Source organism: Gallus gallus, chromosome 2, assembly GCF_016699485.2.
Source record: "Gallus gallus isolate bGalGal1 chromosome 2, bGalGal1.mat.broiler.GRCg7b, whole genome shotgun sequence".
NCBI classification, from domain to species: domain Eukaryota; kingdom Metazoa; phylum Chordata; class Aves; order Galliformes; family Phasianidae; genus Gallus; species Gallus gallus.
In genome coordinates this window covers 111786753-111807230 of record NC_052533.1, presented here as the reverse complement: position 1 = coordinate 111807230, position 20478 = coordinate 111786753, and the positions used below count along the sequence as shown (strand labels likewise).

Sequence of the window (20478 nt, the reverse complement as noted above, 5' to 3'; positions counted from 1 at the left end):
ATTGAGAAGGCTTGCAATAGAGACTTCCACAAAGCTTTCACAAAACACTCCAGCTGCTAGAGCTGTGCCTAACAACGGCTCTGAGTACAAAAGCTTTCAGTCAGCCCCACAGAACGACAAGTGAGGCTCTCAACCAGCTCTTTCCCACTCTGTGCCCGCTGCCGAGGCAGTACACTGGATGTAGACGGTGAATAGGAGGAGAGCCAGGCTGCTTCCCTGCTCTTAGGAGCAAATTTCGGTTCAGGCTTCCCACCGCCCTGGAGGCAGCAGGGACGCCGTCACCCTGCTCTCGTATTTCCTCAGCCGTCCGCACGGCCGTGGGTTCAGGGGTGGCACCTCTGTATCCGCAACAATAGAAACACCGCGGCGTTAGTTCTGAGGAAGAAGAAGGAGGAAGGCAGGGAGCGATGTGAGCGCTGCCCCACGGAAACCCGGAGGAGGCCTCGAGCGGCCGCAGCGCCGCCGCAGCCCGGGCGAGGGCGCAGAGCCCGGTGCCGGCAGCCTTCCTTCCCCTTCCCCGCCTCTCCGCCCGTATAAGCGGGGCGGGCGCCCCCGGCCGGGCCCGCCAGACCGGTTGGCTCTTGCGGGCCGCGCTGCACTCCCCGCCTCCCTGAGGCGCGGTCCGGCCCGGCCTGGTGTGCTGTGGCCGCACTGAGGCCGGGCGGCTCCATGGCCTTCATCCGCAAGCGGCGGCAGGAGCGGGAGCTGTACTCCAAGGAGAGGTGAGCGCCCGGCCCACCCGGCTCGGCCTCGGCGCGGCAGCGGGCTCACCCGGCCCGAGGGGCGCGGGCCCTGCGGGAGGCCCCGGCGGAGCGCTGGGTGGAAGGGGCGGCTGCGGTGCCCGCCTTTGGCGTCCTCGTTACTGCTGCCGTCATCGATTGCCCCGACTTAAGGCTGAAAGGGCTGCAGGGTAAAGCTGGAAAAATAGAGTTGGGTATAAGCTCCTGTTTTCGGTTGTGCTGGTGGCGTGGAGGTACAGCCCTGTTGCGCTGTAGATGATGTTTACGATTTTCCTGAACATGCTGATCAGCATGCCGTCAGCCCTCGCGTTACGGGCTCCCTGGCAGCCCCTCAGAGCACTAAATGCTGCTGCTCTTCCTGCTGTCTGACTGCAGCCGCTGTGCTGTGTGCCTGTGACTAACTGAACCTGTGAGCAGGCCGTACCACACGTGCCTGTGTAGGTCCTGAATGCGCTCTCTTATTTTTAGCCAGTGACACAGTTTCTTTTATGTGCCTTGCCTACATCTGGCTTGTCAAAAAGCTTCAAATTCCCTTCTGATCTTTGTATTGCCACGAAGGAGGTCTCTACGAAGTATGAACTGGGATCGAGTGCTCCCCACTTGTGGCCCATGCTGGGGGAGGGAGGTCCCAGCGTGGGCACGTTGCTGGTGCACATCTCTGCTGCTTGTTGTTTTGGAGAAAATCACATGGCAAAGAGTTTGGCTCACTTTGTCCTATAAATTCTGATTCATTGCTGCTGAGCAACGATGCTACTACAGCTTTTGGAGTGTTGATATAATCCAAACACGTTCTGTTTTGCTTTCTTGAGTATCTTTTCCTGGCTGCCTTTGGGGCTGTTATGGTTTCATTTATGTTCGAGGGAGAAAGGATGAACTTCATGTGGAGGAGGAGAGGGATTTTTAGTTTTGAAGTTAAACATTTTAATTAGTGTAGGGAATGCTAGAACCATGACTGCTAGCTCTGCTCAGGGCTTACTGTAGCTACTCTCCCCTTCTTCAAAAGTTGAGAAATGGCCACAACTCATCACACGTGCTCCAAAGATCCAGGTGGGATATAAGTTTCTCCCAAAAGCTCTGAAAGTAAAACCAACTTAACCATGTCAGTCGGCGTTACTGATTTTCAGTTATGGAAGGTTGCTTGGAAGCCTTTTAGGATCTTCTGTCTTATCTGAGTTTGCAATTTGAGGATATTGTGGAAGGTGAATTGTGTCATTGGCACCTGCAGCTTTTCCCACCTCTGTATTTGATAATTACTCTGCTTCTCCCTGTGGCCTAACTTGATACATGTAAAACAAATTTGCATATATTTTGTATTTCTTATCAGCTCTTTTTCCCTCCTCTTCCTGTGACTGTCTTAAAAAAAAAAAAGAGGAAATCTTAAAAACATTTCTTAAGCACTCTTAAGGGCTTTTGGCTCTGAAATATCAAATGAGAAATAGGTAATCCTGCCTTTTCTTCTTTTGCAGCAGTCCTGCCTTAAAGCAGCACAGAGAAGTTGTTTACTTCTCTCTCTTGGAGAGGTTGCACTGAAATCTTCTCTTTTAGCCTTGCTGGGTACTTGTTGCAGGGACACTGGTTCCTGCCCCACAGCTTCTTCTGACTGAAGTAACCTCCCTGTAGCTATTTCATAGTGAGTTGACTAGGACTTGAAACTTTGTGGTAGTGGTGTTTCACACCTGGGTTTATTGTTTGTTTATTTGGATAAAGCCATGTACAAATGTGTAAGCTGTGGAAGTTCTGGTTAAGAGTACTGTGAAACAGTGGGTAAAAAGTTAATCTTCTTACATAGTTGCTTTGGGGGAGGGAGGGAAGAAGGAAGGAAGGCCAGTTCTGAGTGGTAAGAAAAAAAAACCCTGAACTAATTAGTTGGACTGAATTAATATCTGATTACATAAGCCTACTTTTCCAACTGTGTTATTTTCTAGGAGAAAAGAAGGTAATTCTAAAATGCCTTGTTTGTATGCTGAGAACAGAGAGGGGGGGTTTTCCTTGAAATAAACCAATCCACCTATTTAGTTAATTTTGGCAACGATTTCACCTTCAAACATACCTGTATTAGAAGACATTTTTTCACTTTTCCTAGGTGCTCAGAGTTTAAAAAAAGATGAGATTTCGTGTCTCTTTTTAATTATGTGTGTGCTTACCCAGTGCAACCTTTAAAAATAGTCAACATTCACAAGTAGGAATATACATACATACATACATATATATATATATATTCCCAATTAATCTTAGTTAAAATTGAAATTAAGTGATGTTTTGCTAAGGTTAAGGTTGCTTTCTTTATCTCTTGAGTTCTTGGTTCTGCTGGCTGTGTGCCCAACCACAGGTGTTTCTAACACTTACTACACAGGGCTTTTATAAATAGACCTGCTGGTTTGCCTGCTTGGCTTTCTGTTGCCAGAGCTTATCTGTTCTGCTGCTGACATCACTCATGCAAGATGATGTACTGGCAGTGTGGGTCCTGCAGGTAATCTGTGTGATGGTTGCTTGGTGTTTTAAATCTGTATCTTTATCTTACCCTCTTGGGACAAAATATTCATAATAGGGGCTTTTATTCAAGCATCAGCAAATGAGTCCTACAGCTGGCCTACAGATGCTCTGCTCTTAAGAGGAGGTTTGCTGTTAGAACTAGTTTATGTAGCCACAGGCTGCCACAAAAGTGGTTGACCTGCTCTGACCCTGGAAATGTACTTCCATTATCCAGACTGTGCTTCCAGTATCTGATCAAGTGATTGCCCAAGGTGTGTCCAGTCAAACACCTGAAGGTGTCGTGCCCCAGTGGTTTTCCAGCATGTGCAATGAAGTGATGGAATGGGAGCAATGGAACAATGCAGTCGCAGTTAAGAAATTAAAGCAGGATCAACAGACTAGCTTCTCTTCAGGGTACTATACATGGAATTTTGCTGAGATGTGTCCCTGCACACTCATTCCTATGTTCAATTAGAACTGGTAGGGTGCTTGAGTTAGTAGGTGATAATGGTATGTAAACTAAATGGTGGGTTGGTTAGTTTCCTTTTGCTGTTGTTGGGTTGGTTCCTCCACGCCCTGGACAGTCTTCTGCTGGATCTCAGGTGGTTCTTTGAGAACTGAAGTGTAAAAAGATGTGCACATTAAGCAAAATAACAGTAGCATTCTCAAACCTCATAAAACTCAGTCTACTGGGGTATACATCATAGCATTTTGGCAGGGCCTGCACACCTCAAGTTGAAGTTGGTACAACAAGAATTCTGCATTTGGTTTCAGTGCTGCACGCTTTGAACAATGCTGGGAATGTTTGGGGTGTAATTTGGGTACCCAGAACTTATATTTAGGAGATGACATCATGTGAAGTTAAGTTCTGCAAGTGTTCTCCTGGTACTTAGCATGCTGCCTAGTTCTTTGATGCATCTTGGGTGTGTTCTTGGCTCGTATCCCACAGCCCTTTTCTGAGTGGCAATTATATGTCAAAAATAAACAGAAAGCCAGAATTCTTCACTGCTTTGTTTACCAGCCTCACCTGGAGTATGCTTGTACTGCTGTAGATTAACTAGATGAATGTTTGTTTTGCTTGGCAGAGTGTTTGTGCTTTGTTTTGTTCTGTTCTTTTCCTGAAGCTGTTTCCACATTGCTTCTATCCGGATCTTTCAGGTTTCCTTAATACCATTTTTCTGGGACAACACAAGAACATGAAAATGTCTCCAAGTTACATTGGCATGTTTTAATTTATATGTAACTATGGGTACTTACTTTCTAAGCTCAAGCAATTAAAAGAGTATCTGTTTACTCCACAAGGTTCAGTGGACTAATGCCAGTGGTTGTTATCAAGATGCTCTGATGCAAAAGCTGTTAGGGCCTTTACTAAAGTTCCTTCTTCTAGACTCTCCTGGTTGCTTCTGCTGTTGGTCTGAGAGGGAAGGTTTGCTTTAAGTCTGATATGTAGCACCTTAAATGTCCCCCCACCCACCATAAAGATCAAGACTACTGATTGCTTCTGTCCTGCAAAGTGGAACTGCTACTTTCTCTGTTTCTGACCACAGAGCTGCCTACCAAGTAGAAGGGTCTCATCTCTGGCCATGTTGTTCTTGTCATGACCCCTTCATATAGTCTGTGGTTCTTGTTGTTCCCTTCCATCAACTCATTCAATTTATTCAAGCCAGGCAAACCACAGCTCTGAATGGAAGCATGTATACTTTGCTAATCTGATGGCTTCTTCAGGTGGAAGTGAGTTGTCTCCGCTGCTTTAAGCAGGCTGTGGGGTGAAGGAAGTTGGCAGGCTGGGTTGGACCAGCGAAGCTATTAAAGCTTTTGTTCTTCAGACGTTGAAATGAACCAATGCTTTATGCACAAAACATTTTTTTGAGAAGCTTCCTTACAGTCCTACTCTATTGGCAATAGTTTGAGGATAGAGACAAGGCTGTTAAGAAGCTAAAATACAAGGTGTGAGCATCTTTGAAACTCTTGCTCCATTGAGATATTTTAATGACGTTTGAACTTCCTTTGAAAATTTTCTTTGTCAATCTCCATCATTTTCAAATGAATATATCGCTTCTTAAAAGCATTTTAATACGTCAAGTTCAGTACGAAGGAGGAATAGTAAACTAACCCTGAAGAAATGCTTGTGGCCTACTGACTGTATCAGTGTGTTGTGAGCAATTAAATACCACGGTGTCCACAAAGAATGTGAATGTAAGCCTGTGAAAAATGTCTGTATTATGAAGCCAGCATGAATATATCCTACAGTATGCTAAGCTGTGAGTTTTATTGCTTGATTTCAAAGGTTTTGGCATCAACAGATACTTTCTGGGTTGCTTTTCAAGAGAGCGTATCTTCTTAGAGAAGTAATATCTGTAATAAATGCTAATGAAATCACGTGTAAGTAGGAAGTTTCAAGTAACAGTTGAACTACACATTTTGCAAGTGGGTTGAAATGAACCTCTTACTGATGCTAAGGCAAATACCTCAGACTTGATCCTTTTGTTTGTCTGAAACAATGGCTTCAGATAGACAACTGTTACTGCATTATAGGAAAGCAAGGTTTGAGAGCAGCAGCCATGTATAGAAGATCCTTTTTTAATTAAAAAAAAAAACAAGTGTTTGTATTAAAACAAGAACTCGATTTTCCAGATACTAATTCTTGCTGATAATTTGAAAAGAACAAAATTGATTTTAGGTTTGATGGTGGTGTTGTGCATTTCCCAGGTGATAATTACAGTTTGTAGTTGAATTTGTCGTTTGGTTTGGTATTTTTTGGAGAAAATATTGCTAATAGATGTTTTGCTTTTGATTTTTCCTGTGGGAGGTGTCAAGCCACTTACACTACTGCAGTTGACCATTACTTCTCACTGGAACACCTTGTTAACGTGTTTGCCTGAGTGATTGCTGAGGTTGGGTTTTGTTGGTGTTTTAGGGTCAGGCTTGTGGAAAAGGGAGGGTGGGCTGCTATGGGCTTGCACACCACAGAGAATAGCACAGCTGCTCAGTGGTTTAAGTGAAAAGAAGTACAAGTTCTTCACTTCTATGCTGTTTGCCAGTTTCTTATGCTGGGTATCATTCTCTTCCTGCTGCTTGGTTTTGATTTCCCTTTTCCTGCTCTGTTTCCTTCTTGCACACAGAAGAATCAAATTACCATTCTAGATGTATACCAAACATGCCTACAGTTCTTGTCATAGGACTGTGTGACAGCTGATAGCGCATAAATTTTGCATGTCAGTATCTTGATACCACAAGTATCTTTAGAATACCTTCTTTAGTTCTTTGGAAGACAGTCACACTGATGGTTCATCTCAAGTCCATCTGCTTTACTGCATGTTGAAGATCCCCATTGCTGTAATTGTTTAGCTGCTGTGCTAGATTTCCTATTTGTTCAGGCCTTCACAACACTGTTTAGCTACTGATGCAGCATACCAGAGGGTACTGTGTTCCCTTGCTATCTGTAAATACTTGTTAAACCTCCTGACAATCCTGAAATAGCATCCTATGTGGTGATGGCCCTCACAAGACACCCTGTTGATACAAATAGTATTAGTGGCTGTACTTTTTGACTTATTTATGTGGAAAAAATCAATTTTGTGAAGGTAGAAGCTCTGGCTGTTCTATAATAATATTTGATGATACCCGATTTCTCTCTTTTTTGGGGGGGAACTCCGTAGATCACTAAAATAGAGAAATGAAATATAAATACTTAAGCTATAAGGGCTGATAAGAGTTGGAAAAATTCCAGGTTATTCTACAGGTCGTGCTTCATAATTTCAAGGATCATTATAAGCAGTAGCTTAAACTGGTCTAAATTTGTAAGCCAGTCACAATCAGTTGAAATACAAGTTTGAAGATTTTTGGTGTCATAAATACAACTTAAACATATATACACTGAAATAGAAGTGAAGATGTAGTACTACTAAAGGACAATAATTGAAAGACAACAGAAAGAAGGGGAAACACAAAAAGCTCCGGGGAATTGGAACGTGCTGGTAATATCTTGGAAGAGAGTAAAGTAGAGCTTGGTCTATGTAGGCATGCAGTTAGACTCGAGGAGAAAATGCATTTCATTTTAGCTTAAAGTCTCTTAAATAATATGTTCCTTTGTCCTGGTGAAGAAGCAGTGAAATCATTTGAGGAATACTGTATGGCCGAGAGAGGTGGAATTTCTGAAGGGGTGCAGGTTTTTATGACAGAGTCTTTGGAGATACTGTAAGTTCACCTTGATTGTAACAGAGGCCTTAGATTAAAAACTAATGATTGTGTGTTCAGAGACTTGATGTCTGGGTTTGTCAGTCCGCAGAAATGACTTGATGGCCTGAAAATATTAAAGGAAAATGCCATTTGGGTAAAGAGACTTGAATGGGAGAACAGCAAGAAGCGTGTGGATGCTTGGAAGAGGCTGCAGAACCAGCTGGAAGTTTTTGTGAGTGGCAAAGAGAAAGACGAAATGTGGGGAAATGTGCTCTTCCTAAGACAGCAGAATTGAGGTCAGAGGTTGCAGTGCAGTGGGCTGCTGGTCTCCTGCAAAGCTTTCATTGTGAAGCTGAATAGTGCGTAATGGTGTGGAAGAGATGTAAAGAGGCTAAGACTAAAATGGTAAATTGGATGCTGAGGGTAAATAGTGTAACTTAAAGGAAAAAAGAAAAACTTAGTTTCCTACAGTAGCTAGTTGAACTCTTCATAATGGCTGTGTTTATCTTGAGTTTTTGAGCCTGCCTTGGGCATTACTGAGTCACAAAGACATCTGATGCAGTGGCAATGAGGGTAATGCAAGGGGAAGTATACCTCAGGTCCTTCCCATTGGCCCCATGCTTCTGGCTTTGAGAGGGTGAATTGATGCAAAAGCTGTTGAGTATGAAGACAGAACACTTTCTTGGTAGGGAAGAATCATCCTGAAATATTTCATAGAAAACTCTTGGCTTATATATTTAGTTTTATGTAAATGTGTTGGTATCACTGCAAATAATATAGCCAATGTTTTGATGTAATAACGTGGCTTATCTTGGACATATGAAGGATTCCTGCATTTGTTGAAACCTTAAAAGGGAAGTCTAATAATTGTGTTGACATCAGGTGAATTATGAAAGACTATAGAAATTTGTGGAACTTGTCCCAAGAATAGAAGAAGACAAAGGAAAGAGTGTAAGAATGGAGAACTTCAGAAACTAATTCAATGGAACATGCCTTACCAGTTGTCTTGGAAGAAGATTTTGGGACCGCTACCATCATTGGTCTGACGCTGATTATTTACTATGGCCATAGTGTCAGATCCCAGATGAAGAAGTGGAATATCTTTTCAAACAAATCAAAGGTGTTTAACATGTAATTACTTTGGCTTGCGGGTGCTAAGCAAAGTGTATAGGCATATATATATATATGCCTATATATATATATATATATATATATATGCCTATATACATATATATATATATATACATATGTATACACACACATACATACATATATATATCAGAAAGAAAAATGTTCTAATGTTCTGATGGTGAATTACTGTTTATATATTCTGACGTAACTTCAATAAAAAGCTTTGAATAGAAGTGTGATAGCACTTGCTATATCAGTGTTTGCAAAAGTCTGGACCTTTTAAGCTTGTCCCAGGTGATTTGGGTAATGTTGAAAAATGAGATTTAATGGTAGCTGTGTGGAATCTGCTACCGTTTCATACTCATCTACCCTTTTAATGTGTAGAATGCTCCTGGTGAAGGATTTTTTCCCTTTAAAATGTAGAGCTGGAACCTCTGTTTTGTTTCCTGAAATGATCAAAGTAAATATGAAAGAATGATTCAGCTCCTTCAGAGGCACCAAAGCCTCTGAAGCCTGGAAATTCAGTTTACACCTGTTGACAACTCTTTGAAAGGGTAGATAATAGCAAGACAAGGGGAAGTGGTTTTAAGTTGAAGGAGGGAAGACTTACATTGGATGTCAGGGGGAAGTTCTTTACTATGAGAGTGGTGAGTTGCTGGAACAGGCTGCCCAGAGTGGTTGCAGATGCTCCATCTCAGGGGGTGTTCAAGGCCAGGTTGGATGGGGCTCTGAGCAGCCTGGTCTAGTATTAGATATGGGGGTTGGTGGCCCTGCATGTGGCAGGGGGGTTGGAGCTTGATGATCCTTGAAGTCCCTTCCAACCCGGGCCATTTTATGATTCTATGACAGGACATGCTTTCATAGGTTGCAGTACATTTGAAAAATAAAGTTCTATAAAAAACAGAAGGCAACTGATACTATGTCTTCTGAGAAATGATGCGTGAAGGCCAAGCCCCTGAAACTCCATTGGAAACTGGAGATATTCAAGAACCATACAGTACCAGCAACCATGGGATATGCTGATGTGATGTATACCATTGTAACTTCTGTGTTTTCTTAATGGCATCATAAAATACTTGTTTTCAGGAGTGGAGCAGTGTTGATAACGTGCTAGGCTTCTTGAAAAAGCAACAGAGAATTAGAAGAGTGTCTTGGATATGGGCTATTGGGAAGAGAAGCAGATTTGAACACTGCTACTTGTAGTCACAGCAAACTTTTGTTACCTTCTATTTGGCATAATGCAGTCATGACACAAAACTTATGTAAACAAGATGAGTTTTGCAATAGTGCTCTTTTTTCTTGTATATAATATGCTTACTTAACAAGCAGGCTGTTTAGTATGTAGTTCATTTCGTGAACTCTTGACACGCTTACTGCTTGTTATTTAAATGTGAAATGCTGCTCTGGGGGTGCTTGGCATTTATTAGCATTGTCACAAGCATTTCTTGTAAAACACCTCACGAATGCATTACAGAACTTAGCTCAAAGCATGGATATGACTAATGGTAAGTACTTCTGCCTGTCAGGGCAGCCCCATGCACAAGCAGCTGTTGTTCGTGTGACTGAAGGACGTAAGACATTTCCACTCTTCCTGCTGTGCCAATACTCAGTCATTCCCTACCATTGAAACTCATAGGTGAGCATGTATTTACCCTACTAGTAAATATTTAATTACTTCCAGCAGTTGTTTAAGCTGTTTGAAGATGTAGTTTTGCATTATATCAAGGCTAGTCTATTTGCATTTACCTTGTGAGAGTATTGGCATGATAGTGGTCCTACAATGAAATACATCACACTTCATTTTGGTGTTTTTTTTTTTTTTTTTTTGATTGAGGTTTGTTTATTAGTCCATAAACAGGCTTTCTGTGCATTTGAGCAAGCATTGGTACAAAGAAAGTGCAAAGAAGTGGTTAGAGAGGAAGGTTATGCTTCACTAGAGGGTATCTGTAGAGTGATGCAGCCATATTATAAAAACCACGCATGTGGTTTTCGCTTAACGTTTTAAACCAATGTCACTTGGCTTTGCTTCAGAAAGACCTTAACTTCTGTGTTCTTTGCTGTTGGTTCCTGCTCCACCTCTTGTGTCACAGCACATTTTGGCTGGCTTACACTGATGTGAGTTAAATGAATTATTTTAAAAGGTTGACTGTTTTAGTTCACACCTGAGATGTGAAAAGCCTTAAATATCAAAGTTTACATCTTCTGGAGGAGCATCAGACAGTCATCATCACATGCACACAATTTCTATACAGATTTGTTCTTATAAAAGGTAATTTATTCACTCTTAGGGGTTGAGGGAGAAGCAGGACACTGATAACAGCAAACGTTTCCCGTGCACTTCATAGATTTTGTTAAGAATATTAACTGTTCTGTGGTGTTCTGGTTTTGAAGGAATAATTTGAGTTTATTTATTTGTAGGTTTTCACTGCTGCTTCTTAACCTGGAAGAATATTACTTCGAACAACACAGAGCTAATCATATCATAAATAAAGGTTGCAGAGATGAAAGGTACAAAAGTCTTACATTCGTGCATTACAGGAGTCTTTCTAGTCTCACCTATCTGCAAAATATACGCAACTACTTCTTTATTTATTGTTTCCTTTAGGAAAATAAGAGGTTCTCTAAAAGTCTGCTCAAAGTCAATCATTTTTGAACCTGATGAAAGTCTCCAACCCATTATCAAGGTAAGCAGTGCAACATTGCAACTTAATGGGAAAGTAAGATTGCTTTTAAGGAACACACATATGTATATGTTTTTATAACTTCCTTCAGATACCATTGAGAGACTGCGTTAGTATAAAAGCACCAGAAGACAATGAAGCAAATAACCCATTCTTACGGTATGTGAATTTGAGTTACTGTATATATGCATTTAACTCTCTTTAAAGCTGAAATGTCCATCTCTAAGTGTCTTACTTTCATTTTAGGGAGACATCTGGAGGGATTTCTGTTGTGTGTAATCAGGTAAGAGCTGCATTTACCAGATTTTCAATGTATAAATGTGAGAAGTTGTATTCTTTAATGGTGTTTCTCAGAGCTGGAATTCTAGGACAAGGAGTTGACTGAAAGCAAATCTTAGCATTAATGTGAAGCTGTTGATGCTGGAAACATTAAACTATTAGTGGCTCTATTAACGAGACTTTGATTAAAGGGAATTTTCTGCACTGTACATGTTATAATGGAGCTTAGGACAATTTTAGAAGTGAGTAAAAGAGAGATCTTAAACGGGTTATTCATCATCTTTGTTTTGGTCTTGCCACAGTTATATATAGTTTTCTTCATTCTGTAGCATGTATTGGTAATGGCAAAGCCATCTTAATTCTTTGAGTTCAGTAGAGTATAATGTTTTCATAAACCATATGTCCACCAAATCATTTTCAGTAGCTATCTTGAATCGTGGATTCAGGTTTCAGTTGTGAGTTGACTTGAACGTGTTTGTACTTAGTAAAAACCAACAGAATGTACTTTCAAGCTTTGGTTAATTGGAGCTGGTTAAGTGTTCCAATGCTTCAAAAAAAGTTTGTTTTCATTTCAGGAAATAACTGGAATGGGGTGGGAAATACTGTCTTAAACGTTGTAGCAAATTTGTAAAATTTCTTTTTAAAAAGACTTGAATTTAGTGGCCTTGCTCAGTTAAGTACTGTGGCAATCAAAAAGGAACTCAAGCGTGTAATTTAATTTGCACTAGAAAAGTTCATGGCCTGTGTTAAAGTAATCAGTACACTTAATTTCATCTTGAAACTACTTCTCTGAAGAGTACTGCATAGTTAAGGCTCATTGTGTTCATGGCTTTTTATGTATTCAATGATTTTATTTTTTTAAAGCATTTCTGATTATTCTGAGTAAACTTCCAGGTGGTAAAGAAAATAATAAATCTGAATTATTGTCTTTAATGTCATTGCCCTTTTTATTACCCGTCCCTCTATCAGACAATATTAATATATATTCTGCAGAACAGGTGAGTATAGAAACATTACAAAGGTTAAAAAAAAAATAATAATTTTTAAAATGGCAAATACTGTTAGTCCCACAGTGTAGAGTGTCCATCATCCTTCTGTCACTGGGGAAGTGCTCTGAAATGTTTTGATGGGATGACACATGCTTGTGTTTTTGTATAAAAGTATGTCAGGTATGAAGTACACACAGGTTGTATTCATGATAAATCATGACCTCTTTATGGATATTTCTTCTGAGTGGAATTTCTGTCTTAAAGGAAAGTGCACATATTGAATAATCAGATCATCTGAAACGTTTGCCTTTTATTCAGGCTCAAAAGAGTGTTAATCCATAGCTGGATGAGAAGCTTTGCTCTATGCAACAAGTAACTTAACACTAATGGCTATACAATACAGTCAGTAGAAGTAATTTAGGATTATATAAACTTATTTTTCAGTAATTTTTCTCAAGGTAGAGTTTGAGAAGTGTCTTATGAAATAGATAACTAATACAACATGCTAATTTTTTTTGCTCTGCTTCTGTATGTATTTTGGTGTGTACTGTGTACTTTTCCCATGTAATTTGGAATTTGGGTGTCTTGGCATAGAAGTCTTTAATTATTGTACAAGAAGTAAGAGCTAAGTATAAAGCGCATGTCTTTTACTGGGTTGATTTTCTTATGTCCTGATTCAGGTCTGTAAAAGCTGACATTGGATTAAAGGAGCTAATTATTATTTAAAGTAGCACTTATAGAGGCATGCTGAGTGTACCATTTAGTTTCTTCTGGCATATTGGTACTGTGAGTTGTCATGTGGCAAAGACCAGCTCTCGTGCTTGTGGTCCTACTACTGTGCAGGCAGATGCTATCCACTCACTTTACCCTCATTTGCTAGGCCAAACCAAATGTTTGCTTTTGTATTTTTTGCTTGCCTTTGGGTGCAGACCCATATGCCTGGTGCTTGCTGTAGGAAGCAAACCAAGGCACTGGGCCTAAGCAAGCCGTGTGTCTGGAGTAGGTGGATGTCTGCTGTGTTAGAAGGCCGTTGGAGTGGGCAGGTCTCTCAGGCATGGAACAAAAAACAGTAGGTCATGGAGTCTGATGTGTTTTGTGGAGCTTATACCCATTTAGATTCTTATCCAGGTCTGAGGTTTTCGCAAGTATATATTCCTATAGACAGAGTGAAACATGACTCATTTTTGGCTTTGGCATCTTTCAGGCAATAAATGATAAGGTGATAATCTACAAACCAGTGTGACAACTGTTAAGCCTTTCTGTAGGGGCTGTGAAGAGAATGAAATGAAGGAAAGTGGTTTCGTATGTTTTTTGTTGGTTTTGGTGGTTGGTTTTTTTTTTTTTGAGTGGAGGATCTTCTCCAGATCTGGGAGTAGCATCAAAGAAACAAAACTGCTAAAAAGTAACGTGTAGGATGGGAAAGGAAATGACATTCATAGCTGTTGGAACTGGAAGCAAAATGGCAGTAGAAAGAGCTCATTTGAGAAGGCTCGTGCAGCAGTCACAGAGTGAGGCCCCTTTGTGAGCAGGGGCAGTCCCTTCAAAGCAGAATCCCAGGGGCATAAGCTGCCAGAAAAAAGCAGGAAGAAGTATTCTTTTGAATGGGGTTATGCTGGTGGCTGCGCTTACTGCCTTCAGTCTTGCAACTTCTTGAAGGTCATATGATGGGAATAAAAACTCACTAATTGACCATCAAAGTAAGCCTGTGAAATGTACTGAACACTCATCCCTTTCACAGCAGCTACAAAAGGTCATTGTTTTTTTTTTTTGCTGTTCATCTAGGGTAGTTAAAGCAAGATGTTGCAACCTAGTATTTTGGTTGCTTAAGCAGTGTTCTTAGCTTTGTATTTATCAGGACTTACGTTTATTATTGATGGCTGGGGGGAGAGGTGGTGTTTTATTTTTTTTGGCAGGTGGTTATTTGTTAGTTTGTTTTTGGACAAAAGCCATAACAGTCTGTTGCTCTTTCAGGTTTTTCTCATTAAAGAAAGAAATGTTATTGCGCCCTATAAAACAATAAGAGTAAGTATACAGTTTTGCATTATTCTTAGCAAACTGATATTCTCCGAAGACCAATACTCTCCATTATAAAAGAATAAGATAACTATAATTGGAGGAATATGACAATAAAAATTCAAAAATATATATAATTGTGTATATTAGATAAAACTAGTGCCTGAATTCTTTCATAATGCATGTGTGATATTTGTTGGAATACGTGCTGCAGACTTGTCTCTTGCTAGGTACCTCAATGTGCTGCTCTGTGGGCTCAACAATCAGACAACTGGCCACTCATATTCAGTGGGCACTGTTTCTCTTCAGTTTTAATTGATGTTTCCCAGCTGAATGGGTCACAGTTCAAAGAAATTGCAGATCAGGTTTGCTCACAACAGAAACCAGAGCTTGATTCTGTTGCCTTCCACTCAAATTCTTGAGTTGGAAGGCTTCAAGGTAAAGAACTGAGGGATTTTCTGCTGAAATGGGAGGTAGATGAAGATACAAACACAAAATGGAAAATGTAGAGTCATTTAAACACTCTTTCTGCCCCAACTTTTTTCCGCAGTCTGGAAATGAAGCAGGCAATTAAATTTCTTGCCATGTTTCTTCAAGTAAAAGGTTTCAAGAATGATCAAGTCAGTAAACTTATGTTGCTACTACAGCCAGCAAGGAGTCAGTAGATGATGTCTGAATTATTCTCAACAACTACTTTGGTTTGTTTTGGTGGTATTTCTAAACTATGATTTTTAATTATTATTTTTGTTTTCCTTGCTTGCTTCATGCCTCTAATTCTTTATGCAGAACCTCATTTCTCTTCTCTTATATTCTCTGTTTTGCTTCCAAGTGTCAAGATTTATTAAGTAATACATAATTATCAATGACATTGTTGACACAGTGGAAAAAGAAAATAATTGGAAGGGCTGTTTGGAAAATTCTCCATTTTAGTTTGTCCAAAGTCAAGATACGTAAATAATTCCTAATAGTTAACCATTACAACTTCCTTCACGAAAGCACAGCTACGTTTCTTCATAGTAAAACAAGAAGTCTAGTTTGCCTTCAGCCACTTACAAGTATTTCTTTGTTGCTGCTGGGTATACTTGAATCATTTCCTGTTCCATATGGTTTACTTTGTGCTAGAATCAGGTAGTATGATTTTGCTTCCGTGTCTTCCATTGATTTTTATTTTTTTTTTGGAGATCTATTACAAAACACCAAATCGTGGTCTTTTCGGGCTGGAGAGCTAGACAGGGAGCTGCTCTCCACAGTTTATATCCTGTAGGCTGTAAGCGACCCTTGTAGACCATCCACTAGGATATGAGAGCCATGTTTCTCCTGTTAAAGGAAAAACGTATAGTCAGTGAAATGTTACTGAGGCTTTAATCCAAGTTGCTGTTGAATATCTTGTCTGTTGTTGATCTGGCACAGTTTGCTTTCTGAACCATGCTTTACTCTTGGATTGCTGTCAGTTCAGCTCAGACTGCATACGTTATGCTAACAGTCATCTAGAGTTTCATTATTTCTTAGGTTGTTCATAGTTATACCCACATTGATCTATGTCTTGAAGTAGATGTACTGATCACTGTTTTAGAAGTCTAACTTAAGAAATAACAAAACCCTACAGAATTGTCGATGTAGTTTTATACTATCTCAGGGGTTTTCAAGGGATCCCAACCTCCTCCACTGTAGATGAGTCACGTGTAAGAGTTACTATCAGCTGATCCATGTGCATTTTTAACAGACTTAAGTCAAAACCAGAAATATTTTGAAATTACACTTCAGAGAGCTGGAGAAGCTTTGTGCAGGAAAATAATGAGAATACCACATGTGTTGGTTGGTGTTCCTGAGGTTTTCGTAAGTGAATAGTCCAAACATGCTGTGATTCCATTTGGAATAATTTCAGTTTAAAACAATTGATGTAATTGAGAATGATTGCTTTTAAAGCCAAGTCTTTCAAGAGTTGATGGCCTGGAATATTTTGTCCAAAAATGGTAAGTGTTAGCTGTCTAAATGTATTGTGTCATGAACAAATCAGAGCACTTATTAGTTCTGTATTTACACCTGACTGAGTGGGTGCCAAACCTGCTAGTGGCAAGGAGGTTGGAACTAGGTGATCTTTAAGGTCCCTTCCAATATGTGCCTTCCTATGATTACATGGTTTGCCTGTGTATGTGATGCTAAACTATTTAGAGCATGTATTAGTTCTAGACTTGGAGATGCTGGTGTTACATTAAATGGAGTGCTTCAAAGCTGTTATGTTGTATTATATTAAGTAACTCACTAAGGAATGCGCAAGGAGGTTACCACAGGGAAGTTGGATTTAAGAAGATAAAATAAAAAACGTAACAGGTTTTACACAGTTCTTTCAAATGTATACTGCAACCTATGGAAACATACTTTGACAAGGTTTAATTTTAGTTAATTTTTTTTTCATTGTACTGTATTTTAAACTACTTTTTTGTAGTAAATATGCTTTTGATTTTAGGGTAAAACAGAACACCTATTCCAACTGGATGTAGCCGGGAAACTAGGAGATGTTGTGCAAACTCTACATCAGGTATGTGGTTATCACTACACACTTTTCCACAGCATCTTTTTTGATATTTAATGGGAAGCTTCCTTTAAGTATTTTTAAGTAATTTTTTCTCAAAGTGAAATTCTTGGAGTATCTAGTTTTGAAAATGCAGCAGCTAAATATACCTTCTTGTTCTAAAATCTGTTATAAGCTACTCTCATTAACTTTTTACTATGCAAGATGATGATATATTGGCAAATTACTTGACAACAAAAATGAGTGAATATGTTCAACTTTAAAGAGAAATAATAATAGCTCTTCTAGTACTCTTTTAGTCAACAAGAATGCTAATGCCCTCGTAGTTGCTATAGGCTTTCAATCTGTGTGAGACATCAGTGCTGTTTCACTTAGTTCACTGTCCTTTAGCTCTACAGGGCTTCTTGTCTAGATAAGATGGGAGATCAAGCTGCCATGGTAAGTATCTGATTATTTCGGAATATTATTGTTTCTAAAGAAATTCTAATTGCATTTCAATCATAAACCACATTAACCTATTTTTTTCTTTCACATTAGATAACTGCTATACTGCAATCCCGTTTGGCTAGAACTTCGTTTGATAAAAACAGGTATCTTTCTAATAACTTACGGGAAAGTGTTTTTTTTACCTGTTGGTTATTTAGTCTACAGCTTCATTACATAGTAGGTGCTTTTTTGGGCAGCACAAGTTGTCTAAATTGGAGATTTATCTTTTTAATATTCTGAAAAATTTGGTATGGAGAATAGGGCATTCTGTGTTGTGAAGGTGTGCATGTTACTTTTTTCATTTTTTTTTTTTCTCTTCATACTGTTCTCTTTATCCATGCATTTGTTTCAAATTATATGCCAAATAAAGACTGTATAAGATAATTTAAGTAGTAATGGGTTACTGCTCTGAGAATGAAGCAGAGCATACGACTTTCCTTCCCGGACTGCCAGTTAGAATTCTCAACAAAGAACCTTCTTCGTGCTTAAAGCATCCCTGTTCAGATGTGCCGGAGTTATAAACTAAAGTGAAGAATTTAAGGATAGCTCTGCATATGTAAGAACCAGAGGTAAACTTACTCCCTTTCTTCACTTGTAGATTTCAAAGCATTTCTGAAACGCTGCGTATGGAATGTAAAGCAGAAATGGTGACACCACTGGTGACTAATCCAGGGCATGTGTGTGTTACTGATGCTAACTTGTACTTCCAGCCTCTTAATGGATATCCTGTAAGTGCCTCATAGATGGTCTTGCATATGGTGTGAGCACACTGCTCCTCTAATGGACAGTTTCCATTTTTTGTAATATTCCTCTTAAATGCACGTGGGGCACATCTCCAAGAAGACTATTTTCATTTCTGATAAAAGGTCCTTAGTTTTCCTGTAATTTGTGCTGCTTTGTTATATTCGGTACTCTGAGGTTTTATTCTGAGCTAACTTTCTTAAAATTGACAAAGCACAAAACATCCTTTGCTTGTTCTCCATTAATATTTTTTAAAAATAACTTTCTGTAGCATATAATTTAAGTTCCTAATCTTACTCTGTGGTGCTTCTCTTGCCTGATGAGAGCTTTCATTCACTTTGTATTAGCTAGAAAGTTTGCAGCTAGGTTTTCTGTAAATCTGAACGTTTCTTTCCCTAATGGAAAACTGAGTGCAAATCACAGATGGACTGCTGCTTTGGAACTTTGTCACAGAAATAGCAGCAGGAGTCCTAGCAGACCTCTAGGATATGAAAAACATGTCCTGACAAGTAAAATCTGCTTCTGACTTACTATGGCAACTTACTATGACAGACTGCTATTCAATTTCTGTCCATCAGATGGCACCATCAGCAAACGTTTTGCCCACTAACTCGATGACTTCCTTATTTTTAATATAGTTCTGTGTGTTCTGTTCATCTTTTGCTTGATTATTCTTACTGGCAACAAATTTGGGTGATGATACATTGTTATTTAGTCTTAAGCTGCTTTGCTGTTCAGACAAGAAGCTACAGCAAAGATGAACTTATTTTTAAAGTAGCTGCTTAAAACCACTGTTTGGCTGCTAATGTGATATGGAAGGATATAGCTTTTGTATTGCCTAGTGTCTCTAATTCAGTGAAACTTCAGGTTGACTGGAAAAGTTAAGGTAGAAGAACATATATCTCCATCTTTTCTTTTCCATCCCCCTGTCCTATTTCCCCTACAGAAACCAGTAGTACAAATAACGCTGCAAAATGTACGCCGTATCTATAAAAGAAGACATGGTCTAATGCCACTGGTAAGCTCAAATACTTCTTTTTTTTCTTTTTACAAAACATGCTGTGTATGTAGTTTCTTAAATGGACCAGTTGAAATTGTATGCGTTGTTAGGCAGAAGTAGTTTTAAAAACTATGGATTATATAGTGAACAGCACTCAACGCTTTCTAGTTTTGAAGTGTTTTAGTTCCCTGTGTTGTCAAAAAGATGAAAACAGGAAAAGTGAATTCTGTCAAGGATGAAAAACTTCCTTCATAAGCAGTTGATGTAGGGGAGGAGAGAAGGGAGTACTTCCAAGAAGCAATTCATTCTATTTATCTCAAGCACCTATCTTAGGATAGAATGAATTGCCTTCTCATGGTGCATCTTCTCTCTGGATTGATTTGTGGAGGGATTCTGATCACTAGTTTAGATTGAAACTAATGTGGAGTGATGAACTCTGCTGGATGTGACTGAGAGATGATGGCAGTGCTGTAGTGAAACCTCAGTTGTGTGCTTCCAGTGTTTATGCTGAAATTTCAGACTTGAACAAAACATTTCTCTCAAAACACATTTAAACTAAAAAACAAACTGACAACAACAAAAAAACATTATCTGCCCTTAAGTAAGCTTGGTAGAGACTGTCTATGAACAGCTGTTAATCTGTTTGCTTGACTGCGTATAAATTGAATATTTTCATGGTTGGAAGTAGGAAAGATGAAATGTTAGACTTGTATGTATGCAAAACTGTGACCAGCACTAAGTTTTAGACATTAGTAGTAACTGGAGTATTCTGTAAAAGCATTAATGTTATAGATTGTTAGTAACTGCCTTCAATTTACTTTTTCCCTCTTTAATTTCTAAGGGACTCGAAGTATTTTGCACAGAAAATGATATATGTTCTGACATCTACTTGAAATTCTACAACTGTCAAGATCGAGATGAGCTCTATTACCTTATTGCAGCATATATAGGTTTGCAGCATTTATTTATTAATGTAGTTTGTAGTTCCTTGCAAGGAACTTGTCTGGAGAAATTTGTCTGGATTTTTCTGTCTTGGTTTGTGGGAAGAATTAAAAGATGTAGTAGCCATAAGAATTTTTAATAGCAGAAAGCAAAGTTCAGAATGCATGTTGAAACGTTGCATGTTTTGTTTGTATTTGAAGAGCTGGGTGTGAAAGTTGAGATAACATTATTGAAGTGAAACTCATTATTTTCATCTGCAACTTAATATGTACCTTCAAAAACAAACAAACAA

General features: G+C 39.3%; 1 protein-coding gene across 1 annotated transcript in view; it reads left to right on the top strand.

Moving 5' to 3' along the window:
- Positions 1-558: 558 nt before the first annotated feature.
- NSMAF (neutral sphingomyelinase activation associated factor) overlaps positions 559-20478 on the top strand; it is a 38705-nt gene continuing 18785 nt past the window's right edge. Inside the window, exons 1-12 of the mRNA XM_040695994.2 lie at positions 559-722; positions 10941-11030; positions 11128-11206; positions 11295-11362; positions 11450-11486; positions 14443-14493; positions 16952-17023; positions 17408-17455; positions 17555-17607; positions 18102-18231; positions 19191-19262; positions 20086-20194. Of these exons, the coding sequence (XP_040551928.1) occupies positions 670-722; positions 10941-11030; positions 11128-11206; positions 11295-11362; positions 11450-11486; positions 14443-14493; positions 16952-17023; positions 17408-17455; positions 17555-17607; positions 18102-18231; positions 19191-19262; positions 20086-20194 (862 nt within the window). The 5' untranslated portion in view covers positions 559-669. The remainder of the gene's footprint in view (positions 723-10940; positions 11031-11127; positions 11207-11294; positions 11363-11449; positions 11487-14442; positions 14494-16951; positions 17024-17407; positions 17456-17554; positions 17608-18101; positions 18232-19190; positions 19263-20085; positions 20195-20478) is intronic.